The sequence below is a fragment of the Poecile atricapillus genome, chromosome 8 (assembly GCF_030490865.1).
Source record: "Poecile atricapillus isolate bPoeAtr1 chromosome 8, bPoeAtr1.hap1, whole genome shotgun sequence".
NCBI classification, from domain to species: Eukaryota; Metazoa; Chordata; class Aves; order Passeriformes; family Paridae; genus Poecile; species Poecile atricapillus.
In genome coordinates, this window is record NC_081256.1 from 26,978,424 (window position 1) to 27,006,016 (window position 27,593).

The window sequence follows — 27,593 nt, forward strand, 5'->3', positions numbered from 1 at the left end:
ACTCACCTGAGGGACTCTTGTTCCCAGAAGTCCCCAATTTGTCCCCTTTTTCTGACTTTAGCAGCATCTTCCTCGCTGCACAGCTGGAGCGAAGCACTGATCGCACTGCAGAGGAAACAGACATAGCTACTGGAATATTTTACTTTCTAATCTGTGTGCACTAAGGTCTCTCAGCAGTGCTCACAGCAAAGGGCTGCAGCAGGCAGAAAACACCAATCCACGCCTAATGGAGAGATCATTTTGCTGTTACCTTAGTGAGGACTTTTTAATAAGCACACAATACATGGTCTGAACTGTGCTGAACTGATGCTTACCGGGGGAGGAGACGCTTCTCAGTTTCTGGGACACGGACACTTTGAGATGTGAAGACATCAAAACCTGCAGTTTGCAGTGTTTTACCTTAGACATAAACCTGAGCAGAGCTAGAGCTGCTCAGCACCCAGGTACTGGAGCAGACACTCACAGCAGAGACTGAGCAGATGTTTATTTACAGCAACCAGTGCAAACCCAAACCCCTAAGGCAGCCACTGCCAGCATTTGAAGATGCTGCTCCTAGAAGAGAAGAAACCAGTCTGTTGCATTAGAAGTGGTAACCCTGGCACTGGTCTGTTACTGCCTCAACTGACACTGCATTTCTCTGTTTTGTTCAGAAAAGAGCTACTGAATTTAATTATACTGCAACAACATCTACAGCCAAAAAAGTCAACAAAACTGGTTTAATTTCAGAAAATGTGTTAAAATATATATATATTTGTACATCAATTTGACACACTGCATTAGTTTACACAAATGATGGTCTTTCTTGAAACTGTATTTATGAAATGTACATTTTTAATTTAAATACTCAGTATACACTGCATTTAATCTGCATGTTGCATTTATTAAATACATTAAATCTGCAATGTAACAAAACGTTTTCTGCATACGAAATTCAAAACACCATTTTAAATGAACAAAAGATGGCTCACTTCATTTATTTGTTTTAACAACTAGTGCCTAGCACACTAGCTTAGCTCCACCAACACCAGCTGTTCTTTCTCTTTACTGACATTGTTCACAGACTAGTACATATTACACTAAGAGTGCTGGATAAAAACATGAGGTACGGAAGTGGTTCAAAGATTACAGGTCATGCAGATCATGCGAGACAGCAAAGAAAGTTGTGAATGAGAAAACACTAAATAAAAAATACATAAAGAATGTGCATCATAAAATAAAAAAAAAACCAAACAAAAAGCCAACAAAACAAAACAAAAAACCAACAACCAACTCAATTACACAGCTTTGCTTCTTTGGTTACAAAGTAGGTTGAACAATTTCACAGCTTTTTATTCCCACCCAAAAAACTAAACCAAAAACGAAATGTCAAAAAGCAGAGGAATCATGGCCCCTTTCTCTCTATTAGAAAGTAGAAACAGAAATGAGCAAAGTTTTCTTCATCAAAATAGCCCATCGCTTATTTATTATATCACAAGGACTGGTGACTACCTGTACAGATGCACTATGGTCTTCATACTTACACTCTATACAAAATTTACATTCAAGCTGGATCTTTACTACCGTAAATAAATACCAAAGGTCAATTGCCATTAGTGTTAGAAATATGCCAGGATTCTTTGTTCAATTATTGCCTAGACATTGTATCTATTAACGCAATCCCATCTACCATTTTACCCATACAGACATTTATTTAAAAAAAAATTCAAAAGTTCTGTGACATTGTTCATGTACATTATGAAAATAGCAGCCCTGTAATAAATAAAACAAATAAATGAAACTAACATAGGCAAATGTTACTTATATGAAAAGAACAGTGGCTCTGAAGAGGAGTTGTTGCTCCTTACCAGACAGCAAGGCTCAAAGCAACCCAGGAGCAGTGGGAACCTCGGAGAGCCAGCCGAGCTCTGACAGACAGACCTCCCTCCCTCCCGGAGCCCAGGGGACTGCAGGGACTCCTCCGCGACCGGACGTGCGGACACTCCCACGCCGCAGCCCCCGCTGCCGGCGGGGCTGGGCTCTGGGAGGATGATTGTCTAATACTGAAAAGGCCAAAGACACAAGAGAAGCGCGGCTGCTCGCTCCGGGCGGGTGGGAGCCAGCGGTGCTCACGCCGAGGACACGTTGGGCTGCGGTGGCTGCGCGGCCGGGGGCTGCGCCTGCGAGGTGCTGCTGGGGCCGGCCTGTTGGCTGGAGAGCTGGGATAACTGATCGTTGTTGGAAAGGGATTTTAACAGTGCATTTTCTCGTTCAAGTAAAGAGTTTCTTTCAACTAATTCTTTTATTTGTTCCTTCAGGACTTCCACTTCTTCTCTCACTGCATACATCAAATGGCTTTTCACTAGATCCTGCACAGAACAAGTGGACAGTTACACCACGGGAAGGAAGAGTCTCCTTCACCCCAGCCCCAGGACTTACTGCTTTCACTGCAGTAAGCCTGGAAAAACAAAGCATTCATCACCAAATATTTATAAATAAATCAGCCTTTGAGCACAAACAACCCAGCCCTTTTATGAAGTGGGCCTGATATCAAAAGCTTTGTCTCCAGCACTCCGGTCACTCCAGTTACATGGAAGCCAAGGGAGAGAATGATGTCCCAGCTCCTCAGAAGGAAAGCACCAGCTCTGATGACTGGGGATATGGGTCTGTGGTACACAGGTCCAGTTAAATCAACAAGCTTTTACATCATAAGCAAAAATCCAACAGCTCTAACTGAAGCTGAGCACCTGACCCTTCAGAAAAACTAGTAATGAACTTGGCTAGAGCAACAGACTGAAATATGCACTATATTTTCAGCACTCCTTCAAGTTCAATCACCTTGTTCACAGCAATTTGCAAGAAAATTAAGTAAAAAACATTTCTGGGCCAACAGTAAAAGCAATAATGGTTTGTGCTCGTTCATAGCTGATACAGAAAATCCTTTTTTCTATCATTTTTTTCAATCGATGTTCTCAGTCTGACTCACCTGGAGGGATATCACAGCCTCACAAAAACACAATACAGCAGGAAACTTATGCTCACTGACGAACCATATCAATCCTATTAGAAATAACAACTTATATATTACTTACCATTGCCTGCTCTATTTTGTTGTCAATGGCAACAACACTTGCACCAGACGCACTGTAAATACAATGAGAAAACTCCGTGTTATTGTATCACTCAGGTAAAACTACACACCCCAGGACTCCTGGATCATGCTGTCACTGGAAGGCTGAAGCTCAGAGTCAAGAATTCAGTATACACTCATAGGGGGGTGCCCCATGTCCCTCCCACCCCTCACCCCACCCAGTTGCCCAGTACAGTTGTAACTCACAAGAAACTCTGCTCATTCAGTTTATACCTTCTCATACTGGGCTTATGACACCCAGAACCATGAAAATGCATTAGAATAAACACCAAATCAACTGCTTTGAATCCTGGCCTCACTTTCCAGCTTTCTTCACTGAGGAAAAACAAGTATTCATGGGATATTCATAGGATTCTTACCATGAGCATTATTTCTTCCAAACTTTGTTTTTATAAAGCAATGAAGAAAAAATCCTGTTATAATACCTGTTCTCTGGATTCACTCGAGTGCACCTTCCAGGCAAGGAGCTCCTGTGGCAGCCTGTGGCAGCAGCCAGCAGGAGGCTGAGACACAACCAGAGCCCTGAGCCACTTCCTGGCTCCCAGAGAATCCTCCCTGGATCCTCCTGACAGCTGACAAACACATGGCCCTGGGTCACAGCTAAGGCCAGGCTTGTTCCACAGACACACTGGTGCACCTCAGAGCACACTGTGAGGATGTGTATTCACTCCCAAACCGCATCTCTGAATGCTGCAGGATGGAAATGCAGCCCCCAATAGCCAGAGTCTGTTTCCAAGTCCCACCACAGGCACACGAGCCAGTTCCTCACTCGCAGCTCTGGAGCTGGATTTCGGCAGGCCAGGAGTGTCCCTGATCTCCCCCAAACTCTGCTTTCTCTGTTCAGAGAGGAGCTGTAGCTCTCCCTGGGGCATGCAAAGCTGCAGCCTGCAAGCAGCCACCTCCCCACCCTCCCCACCACCCTCCCACCCCGGCTCTCAGGGGTCCCTGACACACACAGTGGCTCCTGGGCTGTGACAGCCCCACCAGTGAGAGCTGCTGATAAAACTCCCAGCCATGGACATAGCTATCAGCAGTGTGCAGCCACGTTTAGTGGAGTTAACATGGGGAAAATGCAAGGGTTGCAGTCATGCTGGAAAACTCGCCTCTCTGGAATTGTGCAACTCACCAAAACCAAGTGTTAAGAAAAAAACCACTCAAGGCTTTTTACAAAGAGTATGGCAATGTGGTCAGTAGTACTAGTCACAGATGTGGAACATGGCTCAGCTCCCAAAGAGTGATACTGGTCAGAAGTTAATTTTAAGGGCTCCCACAGAACTGTCAGTACCAGCACCGGGCTTATACAAGCAGAGGGCATCAGGTTTGCAGACTGAGGGAATAACAGCCTCTGTTTCTACTGAACCAATCTTGAAACCCAAACCAAAAGCCCTGAACACACATTTCAGAAGAAAACTGTTCTAGTCTCTTATTGTCTTCTAAGCCTCTTTCAAACCCTATCTATGGTAAACCTCCTCAGAATAAAAGCTCTTTATAACTCATGCCAAGGGAAGTATTCCTTTCCATGCTGAATTAACACGCATCGGAGTCATCTGGCACTGTCAGAAGTATCTGTGTCCATGAACCACAAAATCCCCAAGACTCCCTGTCCTCTCACAGTCCTTTATGGACACCACCCTACAGGTCAGATGAGGCAGCTCTAAGAGGTAACAGCAAGAGAATTAAATTAAACAATTAAAGCAAACACCACACATGGCAGGGGGATCTACTTCCCCATCTTTGCAGCACAATTGTACAACTTTTGTCAATACCTGTCTAGTCAAACTTGAGATTGGAACTTTATTCTATCCCTGTTTCAGCTATTTTGTAGTGTGATTATTTTAAAAAATAAACCCTGCTATATCACTCCAAGTAAAGGCATTCAAGCAGTTCCATGAGAAAGACAGGCAGCCTTCCCTCAGCCTCCCAAAGAGCTGCACCCACCCTGTGCACACCTTTTGCTCTGAGCTCCCCTCTGCCTGTTGGGTGGGTGTAGGAATTGTCCCTCCCTGCAGAGGGATTGGAATGAGCTGGGAAAACCTCTGCCTTACCACACAGACCCCACACTCGGCACGACACCAACAGTGCTGAAAGCTCTAAGCAGCTTTGTACACTCCTTTGTAAGGCTCCTGCTGCCCCCATCTGCAGAGCAGCTGCGCCAGGACTGAACCACGGAGCCTGGGTCCCTGTACCCACCCCAGCCTCAGCAGGCAGAGGCTGGGGCCACACAGACCCCCACACAGCCACCAGGAGCTCCACACTGACACAGGGTGCCCCAGTTTGTCATCAGGATAAAATCAGCTGACTGTACGTCATATCACTTTCTGAAGGAAGATGAGAATTAGATGCTATACAATTCCCACATGATTTTGTTCATTAATCTGACAGTGCTCCCAACAGCAGCTCCTGTGGGACATTCATGAGCAGAGCACTCCAGTGACAGCTACTCTCATGGGGAACTCCAAATGTGCTGCCAAATCTTAAAATTTTATACTGTTCTCAAATCCTAAACCCTTGACATCAAATTCCAGTTTGCATAAAAATATTTTATCCCATGGCTGCAGAATGACATTTATAAATACAATCCAGTCCTTATGAAAAGGCCAGGAAGAAACCCCAAATATCTCCTAAATAAAGTCTTTTTGGATGACTGAATGGAGTGAGAGTGACACATTCTGTGAGTGCACCATCCACTGTAGAGTCAATGCCTCAACTTGCAAATCCTGGAATTAGAAGAGGAAAGACACCATTTAGCTCTTGTGAAAAAAGACCAATTACTGATTGCTCCAAGAGCTACAGAAGTCTAGTGATTTTTGTCAAAACTGCAAAAAAATCCACATGACACAGGGAAGATGAATGGGTGCATTAGGCATATTAGTTTTTAAAAGCAAAACTCCCACCCCACAGCGCTTCTGCAGCACACCAAGTATCAAACAGATACAATGAACAGTGCACATTTAATTTTGACTTGGACCTCCCACTTAAGGTCATGTCAATGAAGGCTCTACCAAAAAAGATACTATATTGGTACACCAAGTTCAGATTGAAGCCCACAAGGTACATGGCAAGATTTACAGTCAGCAAAAACACCAAAGACCCCCCAAGCACAGTTTGTCATTCCCAGAGATGGATGGTAAACCCAATGTTTTCCTACCTTAAGCACCAGGTAGACAAGACCCCACCTTGTCAGAGAAATACTCATTTTGATGGTGGCTTTTGCTTTTCCTATTAAATTGTCTTTATCTCAACTGACAAGTTCTCTCACTTTTCCTCTTCTGGGAGGAGGGGGAGCTGAATGAGTGGCTGCATGGGGCTTAGTGCCAGCAGCATTAAACCAAGACAGTGCCCAACATGGGGTTGGAAGGGTTTGAAGTAAGGACAGATTTGACTGGGATGCTCTAGATTGAATGGATAGCTCTTCCTTCTGTGCAGTTATTGCCTGGAACCTCCCACGCTTGCCATGGGCTTGCTTGCCTGAGTCTGCTATAGTCCATTGCTTGTTAGTGGCCACCTTTTGCTCTCAGTGCTGCCACACTGCTCTTATCACCTCACTGCGGTGCCTGGAACACTTGATAACAGCCACTAGCATGTGCCTGGGCTGGCAGGTGCCCATGGCAGCACTGACACGCTGGGCAGGCTGGAGCTGCAGGACTGTGAGCTGTGGATGAGTCAAGGGGCTGCAGAGACCGAGCTGCAGCGCACAGAGAGCCCCAGCAGCAGAGCAGGTGGGTGCCCAAAAGAGGCCATGGTGCTTTGGGAAGTCTGTGTTGGGACAGGCTCCTGGCAGAACCTCTGCCACACTGGAGCAGGTGTGTTGGAAGTATCTGAAGCAACCTGTTCCTGAAGGATTGACCCTGCGGAAAGGACCCAGTGGTGCAGCAGCTTAAGAAGAGCTGCAGCCCATGGGAAGGACCCAAACTGGAGAAGTTCAAGGAGGACTGTCTGTCTAGAGCAGGGGAGAGTGTGAGACTGCCCAGCAGTGTGTGGTGAAGAGCACAGCAAGGAAGGCTGCAGGACCCAGCCTAACTCAGCTTCGGTGTCCAAGAGCTCCACGCAACACACATACCTCTCCTGTCCTGAGTGACCACCATGAGAGATGGAGCCCAAAATCACAGACTAAATTATCTCAGTGGACATCTGTGGACAACCTGCAGGCCTGGTGCATAGACTACAGGAACAGCGCCCATTATCAGAGCAAAGGATGGGAAGGGGTGGTGGTTAAGGAGGCTGTATTGGAGAGCATGCAACCTGAGCATGAGGCAAACACTGTGGAATAAAGGGCAGAAAATGTGCTGCTTTGGGCTAGAGTAGAGTTCATTTTCTCCATTGTAGATGGTATGGGGCTCTGCTTTGGATTAGCATTGAAAATGGTGTTTATTATTGCTGAGAAGCACTTGGCTTGCACAACCAAGGTCTTTTCTGCTTCTCATACAAAAAAAAGGTTAACGTCTTAATGTTAACTTGCTAATGGCCACAGCCTTCAATACCACCTCATATCCATGGGCAACAAGATTCATTTCTATTATTAATTCAACAAGTGCTATGGCAGTCAGTGTGGCGTTTTCACCATTAATGCCATTAGATACAACTATCATCTTCCCAAAAAACATACTCTGAACTTCCAAATTCACCTCAAAACCTAGGTAAAAAAAGACTAAGGATCCAACTTCAAAGGTATTTGCGGCTTAATTCATTCTGTATGCTTAAAAAAAGCACAGTGGTTCGTTTTTAGATATTTCACAGACCTCAGTAACGTGTATGTTACACCAATGCTGGATATATTAGGAATGAATTATACAGAGCCTACTTTGGCACAGCCAAGCATTGAACTAGGTAATAGTGTTTCACACTGAAATGAGATTGAAATCCTACTGACTGCATGATGTAAGCTAATTCTGAAGTTTTTCAATCAGTAACAAAAAACATTCTGTGTTCAGCTCTATTAATGATTATCTGTATACTACTATCCTAAGGAATTTCTTGACACCAAGTTACACCCCAAAAGACTCCCAGAAGGCAGAAATTTTCTTGCTTTTTAGATGCATAAAACGTATCTCATCTCACAGCTGATCCTACAGGGCAGAGGACATGGGACACCAATGCTCTGTCCAACAGCTTCTGCAAGACAAATCCTCCTGGAAACCACCATAAATGCTTCCCTTTAAGTCACTGTAAGTAGAAAAGGCATCGCCACAAGTCTGACACACAATCCCAAGTCAAGTGACCACCCCCAGCTCTTCTCTCCCTTTTGCTGTTACTGCTTTGAATCAAATTTTCAAATAACTTTTCTGTAAACACCAGTAAGGTACGCTGGAGTGCTTCTACTTGGTTACAAGTGAACTGAAGTCCTGTGGTCATTTATTCTTTCCCCTCATTGTTTCCTCATTTATGAGCTACTGTCTTACCACTGGTTAAGTTATTCAGTTTATCCAGAGAAATTTTTTCTATTCTTGAAAGAGTTAAGGCCTATTTAATTAGCCTCTATCCCATAAAGAGATTTTATAATGATAGCATCCCAATGCAATCTAATCACCTACCCAGCCTGGAAAGAGGATCTGTGTGAGTATTTCAAACTTGCATTATTTTTCTTTGTCAAAGGCATGTGAGAATGTGTGACAACCTGAGGCAGTGAAATCACCACCTCAGGAGTTCCCACACACATTTTATGAGTTAATTTATATTGTGAAGGTTTAATACTTCATTCATAAATGCAATGGAAACATAAATCCTACTACTTTAATTCAAGTCTACCAATAATGTCTGTGCTTTAGGCAGACCCAGATAAAGCTGGTATGGCACCTTGACTGTGCAAAGACAACCCAGGCCCAAAAGAGCAACCACCCAGCCTCACGTGAATATGCCAAGAAACCACTGCTCCCCTTCTTAAACCATATCAAAAGACCAAACACGTGAGACCTGTGTGAGCACTGTGCAAGAAAACATCCCTGCTAATGTGTCAGTAACAACCAGTATCTCCCTAACACTTACTGGTTTGAGTGTCACCAGCACTCTTCCTGCCACAGCGTGATGGTGAAAAATAAAATAGCTTCTATTCACTGGAGCAATTCAGCAATCTCTTGTTCCCTCTTGCAGTATCATGCAGCTAGCTCTGCTGACCTCAGCAGGTCCCCAGTGACAGCTACTCATAGGGGAATAATCCACATTCGTTAGAAAAAAATACTACAATTACACAGAAAGATTTTCTGTTTACAAAGTCTCCTAAGTCAAGCCCCTCAGGTTCACAAAGCACCTCTGAAAGAGCTGCAAAATGTAATTAAGAGTTCACTGCCAGCAGACTCACGGTCCTGGTGCTCTGCAGTGTGTCAACCCCCACATTTTGTGATGGGCAAACAAAGGGATTCTGAGGAAGTCACACGAGCTTGTTGTTTCCACAGCAGCGATTTTTCTTTTCCAAACCAGAGATGACAAGAAGCAGCCCCACACCACGTTCCTGTTACAGCCCTGCGTGGGCTCCCACAACCAGCTGCGCTGCTCATTGATGCCCCTGGCTCCCTCCACTAGCTTTCACTGTTTAGAGTTCATAAAAACAGAAGTTTATAAACTTATAAACTTTAAGTTTATAGCTGAAAGCTTCTCCATTTCAGTCATCCAGTGAAGGAAAGCTGCCTAATGTGACTTTAAAATCCAGTAACTGGGGTATAAATGCAAAACCTGCAAAATCCTGTCAAAGACTTTGGAATTTGAATGGATTATAAGTTTAAAACATGCATCAATCCTGGTGAATTTCATTCTGTGTCCTCACAAACGTTTGTTTTTACCACAAAGAGTTCACCAGCAAAGGTGCAAGGTTATTTTAAAGGCAACTGTTTACATTCTTCTACCTGAATTTAATGCTCTTCTATATCCCACATTTCCAGCATCTGCTTCAGGCAATGTAAATAAATCTCAGATTTGTAAAGCCTCCATCTTAATAATTTATTATTTGATTTTAGGATTTTTTTTAATTAGCTTCCTCATCTTACGACTTATTTTGCAACATGAAAGTAGAGAAACAGCTAAAGGCTAGACCACATAGTGACCTTTTGGTCTACAAACCAAATGTGTATTCTAAGCTCTGAAGTTTGTTCCAGTGAAATAACAAAGTCCTTGAAACCTAAATACCAGCTCTGTTCCATAAATACAGGGAAGTAGCATCATCCAGAGCTTAAAGCAGTAACATAAATTTGTCTGACTTTCTGCTGAAAAAGGAAGACATGCTCTGAAACTGTGCTTAATGCCAGCACCCCAGCAATACAAAGTAATTTTTAAAAAACCTGCAGGACACTTAGCATTACTTATAACCATCACTCTGCAGTATACAAACTGTTGCCAAGCAAACTTTAAAGGATTCAGTTGAACTGTGCAAGTTGAGAAGCCTTTCAAGTCAAATACAGCCAAGACAGTGATGAAATGGTTATCAATACTTCAACAGCCAAACAAAATTTACATTCTACACAGCTTGTTAAGCAGAAGTTTTGACAAGCCAGAGCAGCACATTAAAGGCATTAAATCACATCACTGGGACTTTGACTTAATGCTGAAAAAAAAATTAAAAAAAAAATCCCTCAAAATCACTAAAGCACAGGAAAGGAACAGTTTGCAGCTACTGATGAATTAGTAATGCACCTCTCTCAATCCTATCCATGCCAGTTAAGACTGTTGCACTTCACTGCAGTTTCTCACCATGAGTTCAATGCTAACTTTGGAGATTTACTTTACTTTTCCTTGTCACAGTTCATGTTCCCCATCCAGCTTCACTTGAGCAGAATGAAAGTAAGCGAGAAAGCTTCTTTTCCCAGTTTAAAGACAGAAATATCTTAACTTTGCCAAAATTGTGTTTAAATGTAGTATTTTCACAATGTGTTTTCTGATACAGGGCTCAATGCCAAAAAGTCTCCTCTTTTGGACAAGGAAGCTGTAAATATTTTGGTGAAGGTTGACTAGCATTAAACTCTGAACTTATGCATCATGTATGATACATGCATAATGGAAGAAGGAAGAGAAAAAGTCATGTCATATTTTAGAGTTTAGTTCCATGTTTCAGAACAAATACTTCCATGACCACTTTCACCTCTTCAAACTGCAGAAGCCCAATATGGAGTTCTGAACACAGGCAGCAGTTCTGTGCAAACAAAAACAATGAGAAACTCGCATAGAGCAAAGCAGTTCATGCATACCTCAGCATGTATGCATTCCATACTCAAGCATCCATACCTATCCCAGGTGGTCTTTGACTCGTGTAACTTGTTGAAATGGAACGCTTGGTAGAATGCAGTTGACGGATTCCTATGAGATCCAAGAATCAGACAGACATGTTGAAAACGGGTACGTAATAAAAATACCAACTCTCTTAATTCAACCTGCATTACAAAGTGAATTAGCTGTCCAGACAGGTTAAACTAATGTCTGAAAGGCCCTACTGTTTCTATGGATTTTCATTAAGGACACAAAGACCCAAACCAAAATAGTAGTTTTCCAGCCCTATGGATTTTCAGGCTGTATTAAGCTGCTCCTGTACAAAGATGAGACTAAGACCAACAATGAGACATCTCCCATCCTGCTGGCAATGCTGCATCGTTTAGCTGACCATCACCCTAGTGCCAAACATACTTAAACCCAAGAGATACCTTCCCCATTTTTGGTATGTCCCAAACTACCTCTGCACACAGTACCCAGTGTTTCCATCCTACTTAACCCACTGCTTTATACTCAAAACAGATGATTCCTCCAAGGGGACCCAAAGTCAAGAGTTCAGTATGTCACATTCAAACTACGACAGATCAATTTACAACAGAAAAACAGATCCAGCTAGAAATGAAAAACGGAATGTCAGCTACCTCTGTAAGCAGCCCTCAGTCCCATTTCCCCACAAGGCAAGGGCTGCCTTGGCAATGCACTCAGCACAGCGTTCTCACAGCCACAGCCCCTCTGGCCATATCCCAACACCAGTGCCAAAGCCCTGAGCAGCCTGACCCTGCAGCCTCAGCCCCACACTGGCAGCTATACTGACAGTCTAATCAGACAATCTTGCTTCTCCCAAGTCTCATCTGGACGTTTGCTGTAAATTAGATACTGGGTGAAGCACAGAGCTCTCTGCTGCCCGTGGCTGCAGCAGTGTTAAACTGAAGCTTACAAACTCCCAGCCTCAAACTGCTCATCCTCATGTGGGCAGAGCTACACCAGCTCTAGAGACCAATGACACAAACTTGCTGAAAAATCTTCAGAAATGCAAGCATGAGTTCAAATTCTTTTTAGGAACAGTTTTAAAATGAGAAGTTTATATCAACAATAGAAGCACAGGTATCAATCCCTTTTCTAAGTTTATGGGAAGAATATTTCTAAAAGCAAATGTCTTCAAGTTATTAATTATTTCAATTGAAGTACAATTACTGCATAGTGAAAATCACATAAAATAAATCAAAAACATCACAGAAGCAGCGCCATAACAGAACACTATCAGAAGTAATTCAATTCTCATGGCAGGTGAATACCAAAAATCTTGCAAAGATTTGTGTATCAGCAATGACCAGGAAGGGTCTGAGTTTAAAGTGCCTGCCACTCCTTTTCCCACCTTCAGCACTGTACCCTTAATAAAAAAAAACAACTTCGTGGAAGTCTGGAATTTATCTTAAGATCTTTTACAGAAGTTGCTTGATCAAAACTGATAGACACCATCCTCCTATGTTGGTAACATCAACACTTTCCTAAGAAGCACTGCACACAACAAGTAATTACAGGAAGAGCAACACAATAGTTAAAGGACATTTGTGTAAAAGGACTTCACATGTGGAAAACAATTGGCATCTGCAGATCAAGAGAGCACTCCTTTGCTCAAAGGAAGGCCCGGGCTCTTCTTTCTAATGCAGCTGTCAGGAGTATGTACAGTCCCTTCCTCAGAATGAGGCTGTAAATAGAAAATAATTTAAATGCCAAGACAAATTTACTTGTAGCATATAAAGCTGTGTTGCTACTGTTATGTATAAAAAGTGGTTTATAACCACACAGCATGTATTCCATATAGTCTATTTTTATACTGATATTCTCTATGCTCTATATTTTTGTACTATTCTTAAGCAAGCATCTGAAAAGATATGGAAAAAATTTCCTTATTAAATTCTCATTTGTAGCCCCCACTGTTGAAATTGCTTTTGCATTACTTCATACAACAAGTAAGAGAACCTTTTCTACTCCATAGCTATATATTTTAAAAATAATTAATGGGTGTGTGTGTACCTAAACAGGAAAAGCAAATCCACAGAGACAGCATGAATGATGCCTCACATGCAGATCTGAACCAGTATGACTGAGTTTCAGACTGTGGAGGCATCTAGTTTAACCATAAGAAACAGTGAAAGGTTAGAGAATGCCTAAAAATGCCCTTCTGTTTGCAGAAACAACTGAGAAAACAGCTTACAGGAGCAGTAACACCTAGCCTGCTGCTGCTGTGCCACAGCTGGAGCCCCACAAGTCCTCCTGACACTGCCCTAAGTGACTACAGACACAGCCTGGACCAGAGAAGCAGATTTTCTGTGTCTCCTCCCTGGCAGATTGCCAGGGCTGAGGTCAAGACTCAGACCCAGTCCTTGGCAGATTGACACAGTGGAACCCAGAGCCAGACAGGACAGGAATGTCCCAGCTGCTGACCCAGAGAAAAAGCAACCACCTACCCTTCCACAGAAGATACTCCAGAATTTCTCTTCCTCCAACTCTGGTGAGAGAGATCAGGTATGCCCAAGGGTACGTGGGCTGAATTCCATTCCCAGACTATGAAAGACAACTAACTTAGTACACTTAAACATTCAAAGTGTATCTCAAGTGGCCAAAAATGTTTCCATGTCTCTATAAACAAGTCCTACAATACGTACTGCATTTATGTCCTTTAAAAGCTCACGAATGCCAATATTCACACCTTACTCCCATGCTCTGGTTTCTAAGAACAGTTTTCATGTAACTGAAAATTTGATCCAAATTTAAGGAAGGAGAACTTAGTTCCCTGAATGCCCAGGACATCAATCTGTCCCTTTAAAAGGGAAGCCTAGACCTCATCCCAAGTCTCACCCAAAAGTTGCAAGTGTATCCTGCCACTGCCATTCATAAGGACAGTATGCCAAATACAAACTTCACCCTTGAGAGCTCTGTTCGCTAGAAACCATGCCTGTGAAAGCTGGCAAATCATCAAGTGTACAGATAATTGCTTTTGGGTTCAAATAACAATACTGGCTTGGACTGGGTATCAGCCCAACACAGCAGCTGCTGCACAGATGCCTTTTTACCAACTACTTCCTTTGAAAGGACTAGTAACATCCTTGTTCATGAACAAGTTTCAAAGTACTGACTAACCTCAGCAATTGAGGGCAACAAGAAGAACAACACATGAAAAATAGCACCTCTTTCCCCAAATAAAAAATTAATACCACCTCAGATAGTCTTCTCTCAACCTCACTTACATGAATGTAAAACATTCAAAAGGCCTAAGCACCTGTCTTTGAAGAACATGAAAACAACAGGTCAGACAATCCATGCTCAATACCTCTAAGGAAAACCAAAGAATGGAAGCACATATTTATTACCCAGACAAGCACACATGGGTGACCTTTAGAGAAGTTCACTTCAGCCAAAATTCCTTATGAGAACAACGGACAGGTCTCATACAGAAAGCCACAGGAGATGTGACCATGTCATAAAATGAGTCGAGCTTTTAAAGCCACCTTGCATGACATTTTTGTTGGTAAGAGCTCAGCTCATACAAAGCCAGGCCACCATTGGCAACTACTCTGTGCACGTGGCTCTCCGAGGGCTCAGTGGGAGGATCATTCATCAGTGCTCTCCCAAGGTCTCCCCCAAATGTGTTATGGGACACTTTAATCCATTGCTTGGGCAGTGGAGTAGACTATCTCTATACCTGCAGATGATCTGCAAGCACTCTGGACAGGAATAGAATTCAGGAAGATCTTGCCCAACTGGAGCAATTGTCTGAAATAAAAAGGGTGCAATTCAATAAGGATAAGGGGGAAGCAGTAAGCTCTGGTAGCAAGAACCAGCTGCACAAGTACAAAACATGAGTAGCTGGCTGCAATTCCACAGAAAAGAATCTAAACAGAATTTAAAAAAATTAAAGCCTTGCAAGGGTGTCAAGCCTCTACACAGGACATACAGAGAATAACTGAAATTTTACTTTATTCAGCCTGAGCCCTTAGCTTCAATTTCATGGCCAGGTTTGGATACCAGCTCTCCAGAAGGATATGCACCTACCTACTCTCATAACCCAGATCCTAGGAGTAAGGTCAATCGTGCAGTAACACCCCAATAGGATGGGGGAGTCAATTGCCATCTTCCAATTCCCATCCTGTACACAGAGATACAGGAGCTGGGAATTTTGCCCAAAAAAAGGTGCTCTTCAGTCACATTTACCACAGGAAGCACACTAATGGAACTTTGTGCATCTGTGTTACTGCTACAGAGCCAGAACTGAATCAAACACTTGGAGAAAGAATTGATTCAAAGATGGCTTGAATAGGGAATCAGCAAACAAACACATTCAGCCTTTTTTTAACATCACAATTACTACTGAATAGGTAAGAGACCCAATAGTAAGGTAAGTGTGCAGTCTGAGCCCAAGAGAACTGTCACCATACACAGATGTGTTTGTGCACTAAAGGACAACAAATTAATCCCTCCTTAGTGTCTGAAGCTTATAAAAGACTGGATGTACGTTTAGCCAGAAGTATTTCAAATCCAAGGTAGTTTTCAGTTCTGTGTCTCAGTGCTCCCCCAAAAAAGGCTATTTACTGGGCTGCTGACTGTGACCTGCAATAGGGACTGATTACAGCTGGTCTCAAAATTACAGCACTTGGCAGGGTTCATCTGGGATCTGGATGAGGGATTTGATGGTCACTTGATCACAGTTTATCAGGGAACTTGCAGCATAGTTTATGGCATTTTGAGATTATGTTTACACTAGTAACAGAATTCCTTCTCCATCCTTGTCTTTTAAAAAGATGTTTCACTTTATTTTTAGCACCTTCTATTTAAAGCATCTGCAACTTTAAATCAGCTTTCTTTCATAAGACTCAATTTACAGAACAGTAACTGGAACACAAAGCTTTGCAGGAGAAAACTGACAGGGACTAAATGTGGGGGAGTCAATGCAAAATTAAGGAAAATAACATTTCAAGTTCTGAAGTGATGTGTTTAATTGCATGTTCTGTTCACGCAGTCCCTTAAAGTCACTGTAGTTGCTATACATCCCCTAAAAGACCAGCAAGAATTCAAAGATTTAACACTCGGTTTTAGGTGCATTCTAGCTACAGATAAGAGGAAATGCTGGCTCAAAGACAAACCCACATGACAGTTTTTGAGACAGTGAATCTCAAACACCATAATGGATTTAAAGGGGTTTCACAGGCTACTACCAAACAAAAATATTGTAATAGCATAGAGAAAGCACTCTGCAGGGAACTGATCTTCACTGGAAAAACCAAAAGCAGTAGTCCATACTTCTTCACCTCACTCTCAAAAGAAGATTTTGGCAACTAATTTTCTGCAGTGACTAGAAGTCTCTAAGGAGAAGGAAACACAGACAACTGTGTCAAATACACAGAGCATGAAGTCTGTCAGCGGTGTTTCACTGATCACTTGCCTGCTCTGTTGAAATATTGGCACCAGCCTTCCCCTGCTCTGGGTGGGCTTGATTATTTAAAAATGAGTAATATTTTTCAACCTCTACCAATGCTATTACTTGTTTTACATAATTATATTATTTTAATAAATAATTAAAAAAATATTTAAAATGTTTCATTATTACCTGTACTGGGTAATAACCATATACTATTTCTGAAGGAGCTCTGCTGAAGAGTTCAAATAGTGAATTCCAGTATGACTATTTAATACTAATCATAGTAAGAATATAACAATCTTCTAAGTATCTTCTTATTCCTAGCTGCATATCAGAACTCTGGAATCCAGTTCTCTTGGGTCCCACAGATTGGTCCCCAAGCCTCAGGAGCGCTGCACACAACTGTAATCATAACAGCTTTATGGCTTCCAAGATCTAGTGACGACCCTTTCCATGCTCAACAGGCTCTCTTCCCACTTTCTGGAGCCAGGCCCGGCGCTCTTCTGTCCCAGCCAGGTACCCAATGCTCTCATGCTCTTCCTGTCCCAGACAGCACTGCCACAGATGCATTAATTAACACACCACCTGCTAATGAAGCACGGCTCTTCTGTGAAGGCTGCCAGGGCTGTCAGTCAGGCTGAACTTCAATTACATCATCTTACAGACTGTGCGAGCACTAATCTAAGAGCCTCTGTTCTTAAACCAAAATGTGTAACAAGGGTAAGGTTTCCTGTACCAATGATTTGTCTTCTCACTGGATATAGTCAACCTTCAATTCTTGCAGGAAGTATACAGAACAAAGTAGTTGACATGATGCACAGCTTGGCTCCCAGGCAAAATCTACAGCAGATCATATTTTCAGAGAGAAACTTTCATTACAAGCTGATAACAGCAATGCAGAAAGTCTGCCTGATCTAGTCAGGGATTCTTAATTCTATCAAGAAAAGCCACAGAAAAATTCTGCAGTATTATCCACATTTGAATGAACTGAGACAAGTTAAAAAAACCCAAACGAAGCCAAAAGCAAAGCGTTGTTGAATATAACACCCATGGTCTCAACAGACACCTTGAACTCTACATGGGATGGAGCCCTTCAGCATCTACTGATACCTGCCAAAGAACATCACTATGCCATGACACTCTCCTGCAAATGATCCTATTCAAGAGCAAGCTCTGAGTGCTCCTACCCAGCAGACCCTGATATGCTGGTATGAAGGACAAAGAAAAATAATAAATTCAGCATTTCTGAAATAAAAAGATCCACATTTGTAAGTACTACATTATAGATCCAAAAATCTGTAAAACCCCTCAGAAGTGTTGACTTTTATACAACATGGCTGGTAAAGAAAAGGTATGTATTTGTATGTATGAACACGTTACTGAAGATGATCACGCTCCTGCTTCCTGTGATGCCCACAAAACCCAATTTTCTCATACACAGTGATGAAGGGAAAGCTGCCTGTGATTTCTGGTGAAAATGGCCTGGCACAGTGGAACAGTGCCAGGGTCTCTATAAATTGAATACTCATCCTCAAATAAAACTGCACTAAAATGAGATTTATTTTTTTTTTCTCCCATTAAGCTGAAGTGACAACACTTTCAGCTATTTCAGTCATCTATAAATGCAAACGGCTCCTCTTTTTTTGACAACAAAATATTTCAGTATCTGTGGGGGGAAAAAAATGAGTGGATAAAACAGCTTCAAGCAGACTCAGACAAATCCCACCTGTCCTACTCATGTGATAATGGTCAGGAATGCATCTATGAGCAAATGTTTCAAATTACACACTTAGCTTTAAAGAAAGATATTAGATCCTAGGCCATGTACGGCATGGTTATTTACACAGTGTATTATAAATCTGTCTGCCTTCCCATACCATTTACAAAGCCTCTGCCACTCAAGTTTCAGGCCAGCCTGTGCTGTCAGTGAGTGCTCGCCACTTGGTTTCCAGAAGAAGTATTTTTAAGAACGCATTTGTAGGGTTGGTCAAGGTATTTACAGGCCTTGCACCCACCAAAGAGTGCTCTACATAGGAGGCATTCCCAGGAGTTCTCATCTACACCCCCACAAAAACAGCCAAAGTAACCTGATGGAGAAGCAAGCAGGGTTTTTTAACCATCATTTCTGACCACCCCATCCTCCATTGGATATTAAATCTGCTTGAGATGGATGCAGAAGCCTCAGATCATTCACTGAAAGCAGTATCTCATCTCCTATCCAATCTACACTTCTCCCCTGCAAGCTCACACACCTGCCACACTCATCCCATCCCAGACAAACGTGTCAGCACTCTGCCCTCGCTGCAGAGGGGGTGAATGTTATCCTGGGCTGCACAAGGCAAAGTTCAGCAGGGGGAGGGAGGGGATCCCTCCCCTCAGCACTGCTGAGGCCACCCCTGCAGGGCTGTGCCCAGATTGCCATTCCAGTTTGTAACCTTTAATGTGTACCAGACAAACCCGCCAGCTGTGAGTGCGACACACAGCTCATACCTCTCCAGGGCACTAATTAATATTTCTACCTTCTCTCTGCACTGACAAAAGCACTCAAGGCAAGCTGTCACAATCCAAATGCATCCTTCATAGCTTCCAAGGGAGAACAGATATGTGCACTCTTGGACTAATTTTGCTCTGCTTGACAAAGAAAATTAAGACAAGCATCTAGCTGTCCTTCATGCGGCCAAGTAATTCACCTGCCCTGAGTAAGAACAGATTATCCCACAAGGCAAAGACTTCCTGACACTTAATACACATTTGCATTTATGAAGTGTGAAGTTTAAAGATAGAATAATTTTCAAGAGGAATGAAACTACAACCTTACCCTGCACTTCAAGTGACCTCTTGCGTCTGGAGAATCTTCTCAGGAGACAGTGGCTTTAGCTGTTACTATAAATACTTCTATCTTTATACTTTGTCAAATAGAGGAATAAAAGCAGACACCTGTGCCTGACAATCTAGATTTACTGAACAGAACCATCCAGATGGTTTAGCAGGAGGAGTCTCACAGACGTTTCTTAAGGAATCATTGCTGACCCATAAAGCACGAACAAGTTTGTGCTTCTCCTGAGCAACAGAAACTGCTAATTGCCAGCTTTAAAACAGGAAAATTAATATACAGATTCAACATACAACAGGCTGGTAATCAAATATCCAGTACAGTAACAGGGAGTAACTCCTCTTTACTATATTGTCACCTGAAGTCATAAAAATTATCAGCACCTCCTGTAAAAATGCAGCCTCAGAGAACTTTCAGCCCTTCTGGAGTCTGAGAGCAGTTAGGCAGTCCTGCCTTCTTGAAACATCCAAATTATTCAGCTTTTAACAAGAAGTTTAAAATAGCTTCCACAAAACATATGCTGTTATTTCTGCCATACAGACAGCATTCAGAAATCAGCTATGGAACATTTACACTGTTCTACAGGAGACAAGGGAAAAACAAACCCCCAGCAGCTGAGCAGAACACTCGGGAGTCTGAGGCACAGGGAACCTCACCTGTCAGAGCTGGTCACTAGAGTCTTTAAAACAAACTGAACAGCATCACTGTAAATTTCTTCCACCTATTTTCCCCATTTCCTCCTTTTAATAACTCGTTCACCTGAAACACTTGTACCTCATTAATTTTAAGAATTCACTGACTTAACAAAGTCATTTGAATGTTTAAACTAGGAACCCATACTGTCAAACAAGCAACTACAGTTCTGTTTAGCTATCTTGCACCACTCCAAAACTGACTGCACAGCACAATAGGCTTTCCACCACCCAGAAACTCATGCAGTGCTGCAGTTACCTTTGGTAATTTTTGTTACAGAAAGTACAGCAAGCACTGAACACAACCAACTGGAGTTTCTTTGCATTAACCATCGTTTGCTGCCATGAGCTGCAGGTGAGCCCAGAAGCCCCAGCTTAGTTTTTGAACTGTCCATCAGACTGAAGGCTCTCCAGGCTCTGGAGCCTGTCTGCCCAGGCTGCATTCTCACCTGCTTCCACACATATTCACAAACACAGGCCTTCAGGAGGAGAGCTGACAACAAGTCAGTAGTTGTAGGAGAGATCAATCCTCTACAGAGTTTATGAGCAAGGTGAAGAAACTAGTAACACTGAGTACTAATGCAATTCAAGTATCAAGTATTTTCTGGTATGTATTTGCAGAATACTTACTTTTTTCTTTAGGATCACAATAAAATATGCATCTAGGGCAATACTTAAGTGATCCCATGCCCAGTTTTGTCCTTAAATGATGAACATGGTCTCAAGAGCACAGTTCTCCCAGCAGTTAGTGCTCCATACAAATAGGTGATTTAGCTGAGCTCAGAGACACGCTGCGGAGAGCCCTGCACTGTTGGGCTCTCAACAGCTCAGCTGCCATAGCTGCCAGTTCACAATTGCAGCCATTCATCAGTGTTCCTGGAATACAGCCGGAACAGTTCAAGCCGGTCAGTTATCTCTGGAAAATGATCTATACTCTGCTCCTTTTCCAACAGCCCTAGTAATATTTTGCCCCAGAAGCCTGCCAAACACGTAGGAGGTTTGAACAAGCTTTCTCAGTAATATTCTTATAACAGAAGCAACATATTTCTTTTCCCCCCAAGAGCCAAAATAAAGTTATTTAGCCAGATGAAATATTCTACTTGTCAATTACAAATTTGTGTATACATGGGCATAAGGGTAAGCAGAGAACATGACACAGACCAACACCAAAATCCTCTCAGGTGCTCTAACTGCCCTCCCTCCAAAATAATTAGTACTAGTGTTGAACAAAAAAAGAAGAGTCAGAGCAATTTTGAGATCTAGTTCTAGTTGTGTTTTTACACAATTAGTATTTTTCAGGCTCCCTCTTTGAGGCAGCAATACCCACATCTGCCTCAGTACCAGTACTAGTTCCTCCATCCTTCAATACTGCTGCAGTTTATTTTATTTGCAGCCACATTTAAAGATGAAAAGAAAATAACACTGTGTTATGTTGTAAATATTTCATAACTTTCACACAACAATTTTTCCCTTTTAAGAGCTTAGCAATTTGGACACATCAACTGAAATACTGGCTCTGCTTCTCAAGGAAGGCAGGACACAACAAAGGCTTTTTTCTTTTTCATTCTTTTGGACTACCTATCCACCCGTTCTTCCCCCAAGACAAGACTTTCCAGTTAATTGATTTTTCACTATTCATCAGGTCAATGCAAGAAATCACATTTTTTATAGACTACTCTCAGAAGTGTCTATGGGAACAGGAAATTAAAAGTCTTTGGGCAATGGCTTGGAAGAAAGCAATCTATAAACATAGTTCTCTTTATATATCAGGCTAGATCACCTCCACCCCTAATAACCTTAGACGTTGTTTGATTTAAAACAAAGATAGGAGAAATACAAAAAATCTTTTCTTCAGAAATACACTAACTGACCAACTTTTTACATCATGTTTACTGTATTGCTGGCATGCTGCCTTCAAAGAATTTCCATCTTTACTATTTTACCTTTCAAACAGTTCCTCTTCATATTCAGAATGGTGAGTGACTTTCCAGATAAATCCAGGGTATTGAGAACTATACACTGCTCCTTGATGAGTCACTGTTTTAGAAGATGACTATAGGAGAATGATCTAAACAAGTCTGTGAAGCTTCAAGTAGGTGCAAATATTGAAGTATAACTGAAGGTGCCAGAAGAAACGTAGATACCTGCCTACACACTGAGCCCCCTTTCTGGGAATGTTACACATTAATAGTAAGAAAGACAAAGGAAAAAAAAATGCTTTCCACTGATTTATAGCTTCTGTGACCACCAAGTAACCTCTCTGAACTGAGCTGTGCAGTAACTTCCTGGACCTGCCAGCACAAACCATGACTCATGATGTATCAGCTCCCTTTGTGCCTTAATAGCTTTATCAGTGTCAACCCCCAGCCTATTAATGACACTTGAAGGTCTTCATTAACTATTTCACTACTGATTCCAGTAGATAAGGCAGCTGGGCAAAGCCCATGGGAGTACTGACATAATTTTTAAATGGCTGGGAAGAGAAAAAAAGCAGGAGCAAGAATAGAACAGCAGACAAGCAGGAGACAGTCTTACAATAAAGCCTTCTCAGAGAGTAAAGCAAATAAAAACCAAGTGGTAAAACAGCCTTAACAAGCTGCTAGGTTTTCATTCTCACCTTTCTCTGAAGCCAGTGGAAGTCAGGCTACTGCTTGAGGGGAGCAAAGAATAAACTTTGATCTACTGTCTCTGTATTCATCTCCTATGTTACATATGTGGTCTAGGTCCATCTAAGGTGAGCTTTCATAGCTTACCAGGAACACCTTCCCAGCTGGGAAAGGCTCTCACAGCACACATGTGCTCCTGGCTTTCCAACAGCCCAGCACACGGCTCAGTTTTATCACCCAGTGCAGAACTGACACACGGGCACTCCTTCACTGATAACCAGACACTCGTCTCTCTACTGAACACTACAGTGTCAAAAGGAGCATGCTGCATCCAGACCCCATTTCCTCTTCTTACTCACAGTTCTCCTGGTAAAGTGCAAAAGAGTCTCTTTAGAAATGAACACCATGTAAAGCACCGTGGCAAGGTGGCAAGTTCAATGACTAAACTAGAAAACTAGCTTTAAAAATCACTGTTCTGGTAGGAGCACCAAGAGGTGACTCACTGGAGTGCCACACAGAGTTAGATGTTTTTCTCTATCTTTACACAGAAATGATTCACTTGTCACTGATACTCACGTTCATTACCACAATTCATATTAAGCATTAGAAGCTATGGAAAACAAATGCAAAATGCATTGCTTTCTTTCTGATTCCTGAATCAACAGACTGATTACCAGACAAAACATCTCAAAAAACACTGAGCTATGAAGAGAACCCACCAGCTTGAAATCTAACCTTATTTGCACAAGGCAGTTTGTCAGCCAGGTTAGCAATCCTCCTAAGGTAGGCAAACTGTGAGTAAATTTCAAACTTTTTCTTGTCAGTCCTTTACCGCTTTAATCAGAACCAGCACAGGTTTCCAAACAACAGCTTCTCCTTGCAGAAAAGCACAGCAGTTACTTTCTTAGACACAGTGTCAGCCACTTCTCCAGCAAGCACAGGCCAGCATTAAACCTGCAGCCTGAACTCTCCAAACATCCACTTTGAGGTGCTCTCTCCATCCGCTGCACCCCAACCCCACAGACACAGCTGCTTCACTAAAACATCCTCAAAGCAACACTGACTCCCTTATCCTAATGTCTGGTGCTGTCCCAAGGTGAGGGAAGACTTGCAGAGAAATTCACCACAAGACTTGCTCATAATGGTCTAATGCCTGTTTTTAAAAATAAATAACACAAGTGCATTCCCTTCCTCCAAACTGCAGCAATCCTGACAGCAAATGTTCTGAGTTAAATTCACTGCTTAAACACTGTTTGAGTCTCCTTTCCCTCAAAAAAATCAATCAAATGGTTTTGGCCTTCAGAGCAGTCGGATGTGTCTATGGGAACAGCAGCCACACACCCTCTCTCAGGCCCTCTCAGGAGTCTGCTCACACCACACCCCTCTGTTACAACTCATAGCTCCAAATTACTTTGCAATTAAAAAAAAAACCCTCACTGTAAGGGTGGGAAGGACACTTCCCACCGTGTCCACATCGTCTGTTTTCTCAATACAAAGGATCATTCTCTGCAGAGCTTTCCCCGCATATGGATTTGCACATAAATCCACATCCAAGTGCAAGTGTCTCCTTATTAGCTGACACTATAAAGTGTTAACTCCACAGCAGGATAAAAATCAAGAAACTCTGTTAAAAGCCCTGAGATAGCATCACACAGATTTAACACTACAATACAGTGTCATTTTAACCCTGCTGTCACTGAAGTGTTTTATAATGCATTCAGGAAGAAGGAGAGAGCAGCCCTTCTCACATCTTGAGCCACTGGCTACAGAAAGACAGCTTTCAGCCTTTGATTTTGAAGAGGTCATATTATTTTTGCATTGAGCAGCTTTCAGGATACTTTGTAGCCCATTTTGAGAGAAAAGTAATTGCACTCACACCCTGCAAAAAACAAGCACAATTCACTACTGGCCTTAACACTTTGCTATGGTTTGCATTCTTAAAATAAAAATATAGTCCAGGCGAACCTCAGCATGACTTTCTGAAAATACGAATTTACAAAAAACACTTGGCAATAACTTTAAAGTTGACGTTTTTCCCCCCGAAAAATATGCCTCTTTTTTATGGCATTATAAAATAATTCATACCTGTCTTCATCACCATCAACAGGAATGGATATGCCAAAAACAGAGCTAGCAAGACTGTTCATTGGAGTACTTGCAGGTAACTGAAGAGGATTTGCTAGAGTGTCTGGAATGGGAGGCTTCACAAGAGGTTTATTTTCAGCTATAAGAGAAAGTGGTGGCTGAGGTAGGGGTTCCGATTTTCTTCTAGTATCATCAATCTGGCCTACTAAGGACTGGGCCTGGGTCTGAAACTGTCCGAGGTTTGCCTGAGGCAGACTGGCGGGTGCGCTGGGCGCACCTTGCATCATCGAGTGTCCGACGTGCTGGGACTGGACCACACCAGTGCTTCTGCTGACAGAAGGGTGGCTCGTCAGCTGGGACTGGACCAGCGTAACAGGGACGTTTGGCATAGTAACAGAAGTGGTGGTGGACACACCAGGCACGCTTGTACCGGGCACAACCGCAGGCACGCTCTGAACTCCAGGGACCACTGCATGGGGAGCACCAGGCATTCCCGACACTTGACTGCTTCCCCCCATTGGATGCTGAGTCACAGATTTCTGTTGCACAACCCCCGTATGTCCAAGGCCTGGCTGCACCACACCTCCTGGCTGTGGGATGCCAGGTTGACTGGCTTGTGCCTGGCCACTCTGCATCAACCCCGATCCCTGTCCGACTGCTTCGCTGGGCTGCGCTGACACCCCCATCACTGGTGCTCCCACAGGTGAGGGGTTCTGGCCCGTCACCTGCCCCACAGGAAGGCTGGAGGCCACAGTACTCGGAGCAGAGCTTGTAGTAGCCTGCTGAATAGCTCCTTGAGACTGCATCATTGTCATGTGCTGCATGTATTCAGCCTGCCCAGGAGGCTGCGTCGGCAGTAGATGCACTGGTGGAATCTGGGACTGAGAATAAGCAAATTGTTGAGGCTGAGTCACTGGTACGTTTGCCTGCTGCACCTGCTGCTGGGCCACAGGAATGCTTGACTGCCCTACTGTCACACTGGGAGGTGCCATGCCTTTCCCGTTGGGTCCAGCCTGTGAAACACCCTGTGGATTTACCTGTGGCTGGGGCTGCTGCGGCACTATCATTTGCTGACTTGCTCCCGAAGCCCCGGAAAACACAGGCTGAGCAGTACTCTGAGGCACGGCCCCACCTACGGGCTGTGGTGGCTGCTGCTGTTGCCCAATGACAAAATTAGGTTGCTGTAGAGAGGACTGGTTCATTTTCTCTGTCTGAAGCAGCTGTGACACAGCAGCCAGGGAGCTGTCAGCTATAGAATCGGGGCCATGGGCTGACGCTGGCACAGCCGAGATCACAACAGAACCTCCTGTGGCACCGAGGCCACTGTCCCTCTCTTGAGCAGCCTGTTCAAAGGTGCTGCTGTGCCTAATGCAATCTCCAGTCCTGCTCAGAACACCACCACCATCTGAGTCCCGGTCATAGTACTCCATACACGTCCATCGGCCTCGCCTGTAGGGCTCCCCAGTACCGTGGTCCAGCTTGATCACCCTGAAGCGTGAGCTGCACGCAGCAGCCGCTGTCTGAGACATGGCCCCGGAGGCAGCGGCTGCAGAAGGCCCTGTGGAGGGCAGAGCAGCCTGAGTACTGCTGCCTCCCCCCACAGCAGTGCCAGGGGCAACAGCTGCCAGGGGCACAGCCGAACTTTTGGGCACAGCCCCCCCGTTGGGGCCTGCAGCCACCCCAGCAGCAGCCACAGCCAGCTGTCCGTCCAAAAGGAGATTGGGAGAGACGCTGCTGGGAGTTTCGGCCTCGCCCACGTTGTTGAGAGTCTCTTCGGAAGAGCTCCGCTCGCAGACGTCCTCGGGGCCGTAGTCGGTGGCTCGGGAAACATCAAAGATTTCAGAAGACACGTCCTCGGTGCGGGACTCATCCGGGTCATCCAGGCTCTCGGTGTCCTCGGTGATGCTGCTGGCCACCTGCGCCGTGGTCACGCTGGTGATCTGGAAGCAGCTCTTCTTCTTGGCCGGCATCTTGGACATGTTTCCTCCGCAGGAAGGGGTTCGGCCGGCCGTGGCGAGGCGAGCGGGGTGCTGGGGCGGGCTGTCACGGCGTGCCGGCCGGGCCCCCGGCACTACCGTACATCCTCCGGCGGCTTCCTGCGGCGGGCGGGGGGCGGCGGGGCTCCTCCTCTTCCTCCCTATCCGCAGCCCTCTTCCCGCGGCCGGGCCTCCTTCTCCTCCCTGCCGCCGCTCCGAGCGCCCCTTGGCTTCCTGCGGGCCGCAGCAGCGGGCCCGCGGCCCGCCCCGCGCGAGGGGCCCCGCGCTGGCCGGGCGAGGCCCAGGCGGCCCCGTGTCCCCCCCCCCCCCCGCTGTCTCCGCGCTCTACCTGGAGACCAGCGCCAGGCGCATCCTGCTCGCAACCGGCCCGCGGGCTCGCCCCACGGGCAAACCCCCACCGCGGGCGGGGTGCCGGCGCCGCGGCGGCCCGGGCAGCGGCGCTCAGCGGCCGCGGGCGGGCGGACCCGCTGCGCTGCGCCGGCCCCGGAGCTCCCGGAGCGCGGTAGGGCCGCGGCTCCGCTCGCCCAAGATGGGGCTCAACTTGTGCGCTGCACCCTGGGAGCGATGTGGCCACGCCCCCGGCGGGTGACGTCACGGCCGGGCGCAAAGCAGCGCGGCGCGGGGGTGGCGGAAGAGTGCGGCCT

General features: G+C 44.4%; 1 protein-coding gene across 5 annotated transcripts; it reads right to left on the reverse strand.

The window, feature by feature from the left end:
- Positions 1-702: 702 nt before the first annotated feature.
- Positions 703-27,245, reverse strand: TSC22D2 (TSC22 domain family member 2). Of its 5 annotated transcripts, none has more exons than XM_058844182.1 (4): positions 24,953-27,242; positions 11,336-11,407; positions 3,069-3,120; positions 703-2,345 (listed from the first exon to the last, which is right to left on the reverse strand). In XM_058844182.1, the coding sequence occupies exons 1-4, from the start codon at positions 26,929-26,931 to the stop codon at positions 2,106-2,108; spliced, it is 2,343 nt and encodes a 780-aa protein (XP_058700165.1). In that variant the 5' UTR covers positions 26,932-27,242; the 3' UTR covers positions 703-2,105. The 5 variants fall into 5 exon arrangements, with proteins under 5 accessions (XP_058700165.1, XP_058700166.1, XP_058700168.1 ...); XM_058844185.1 differs by having other exon boundaries at positions 2,207-2,345; positions 11,299-11,407; positions 24,953-27,243; XM_058844183.1 differs by lacking the exon at positions 11,336-11,407 and having other exon boundaries at positions 24,953-27,241.
- Between the last annotated feature and the right edge of the window lie 348 nt (positions 27,246-27,593).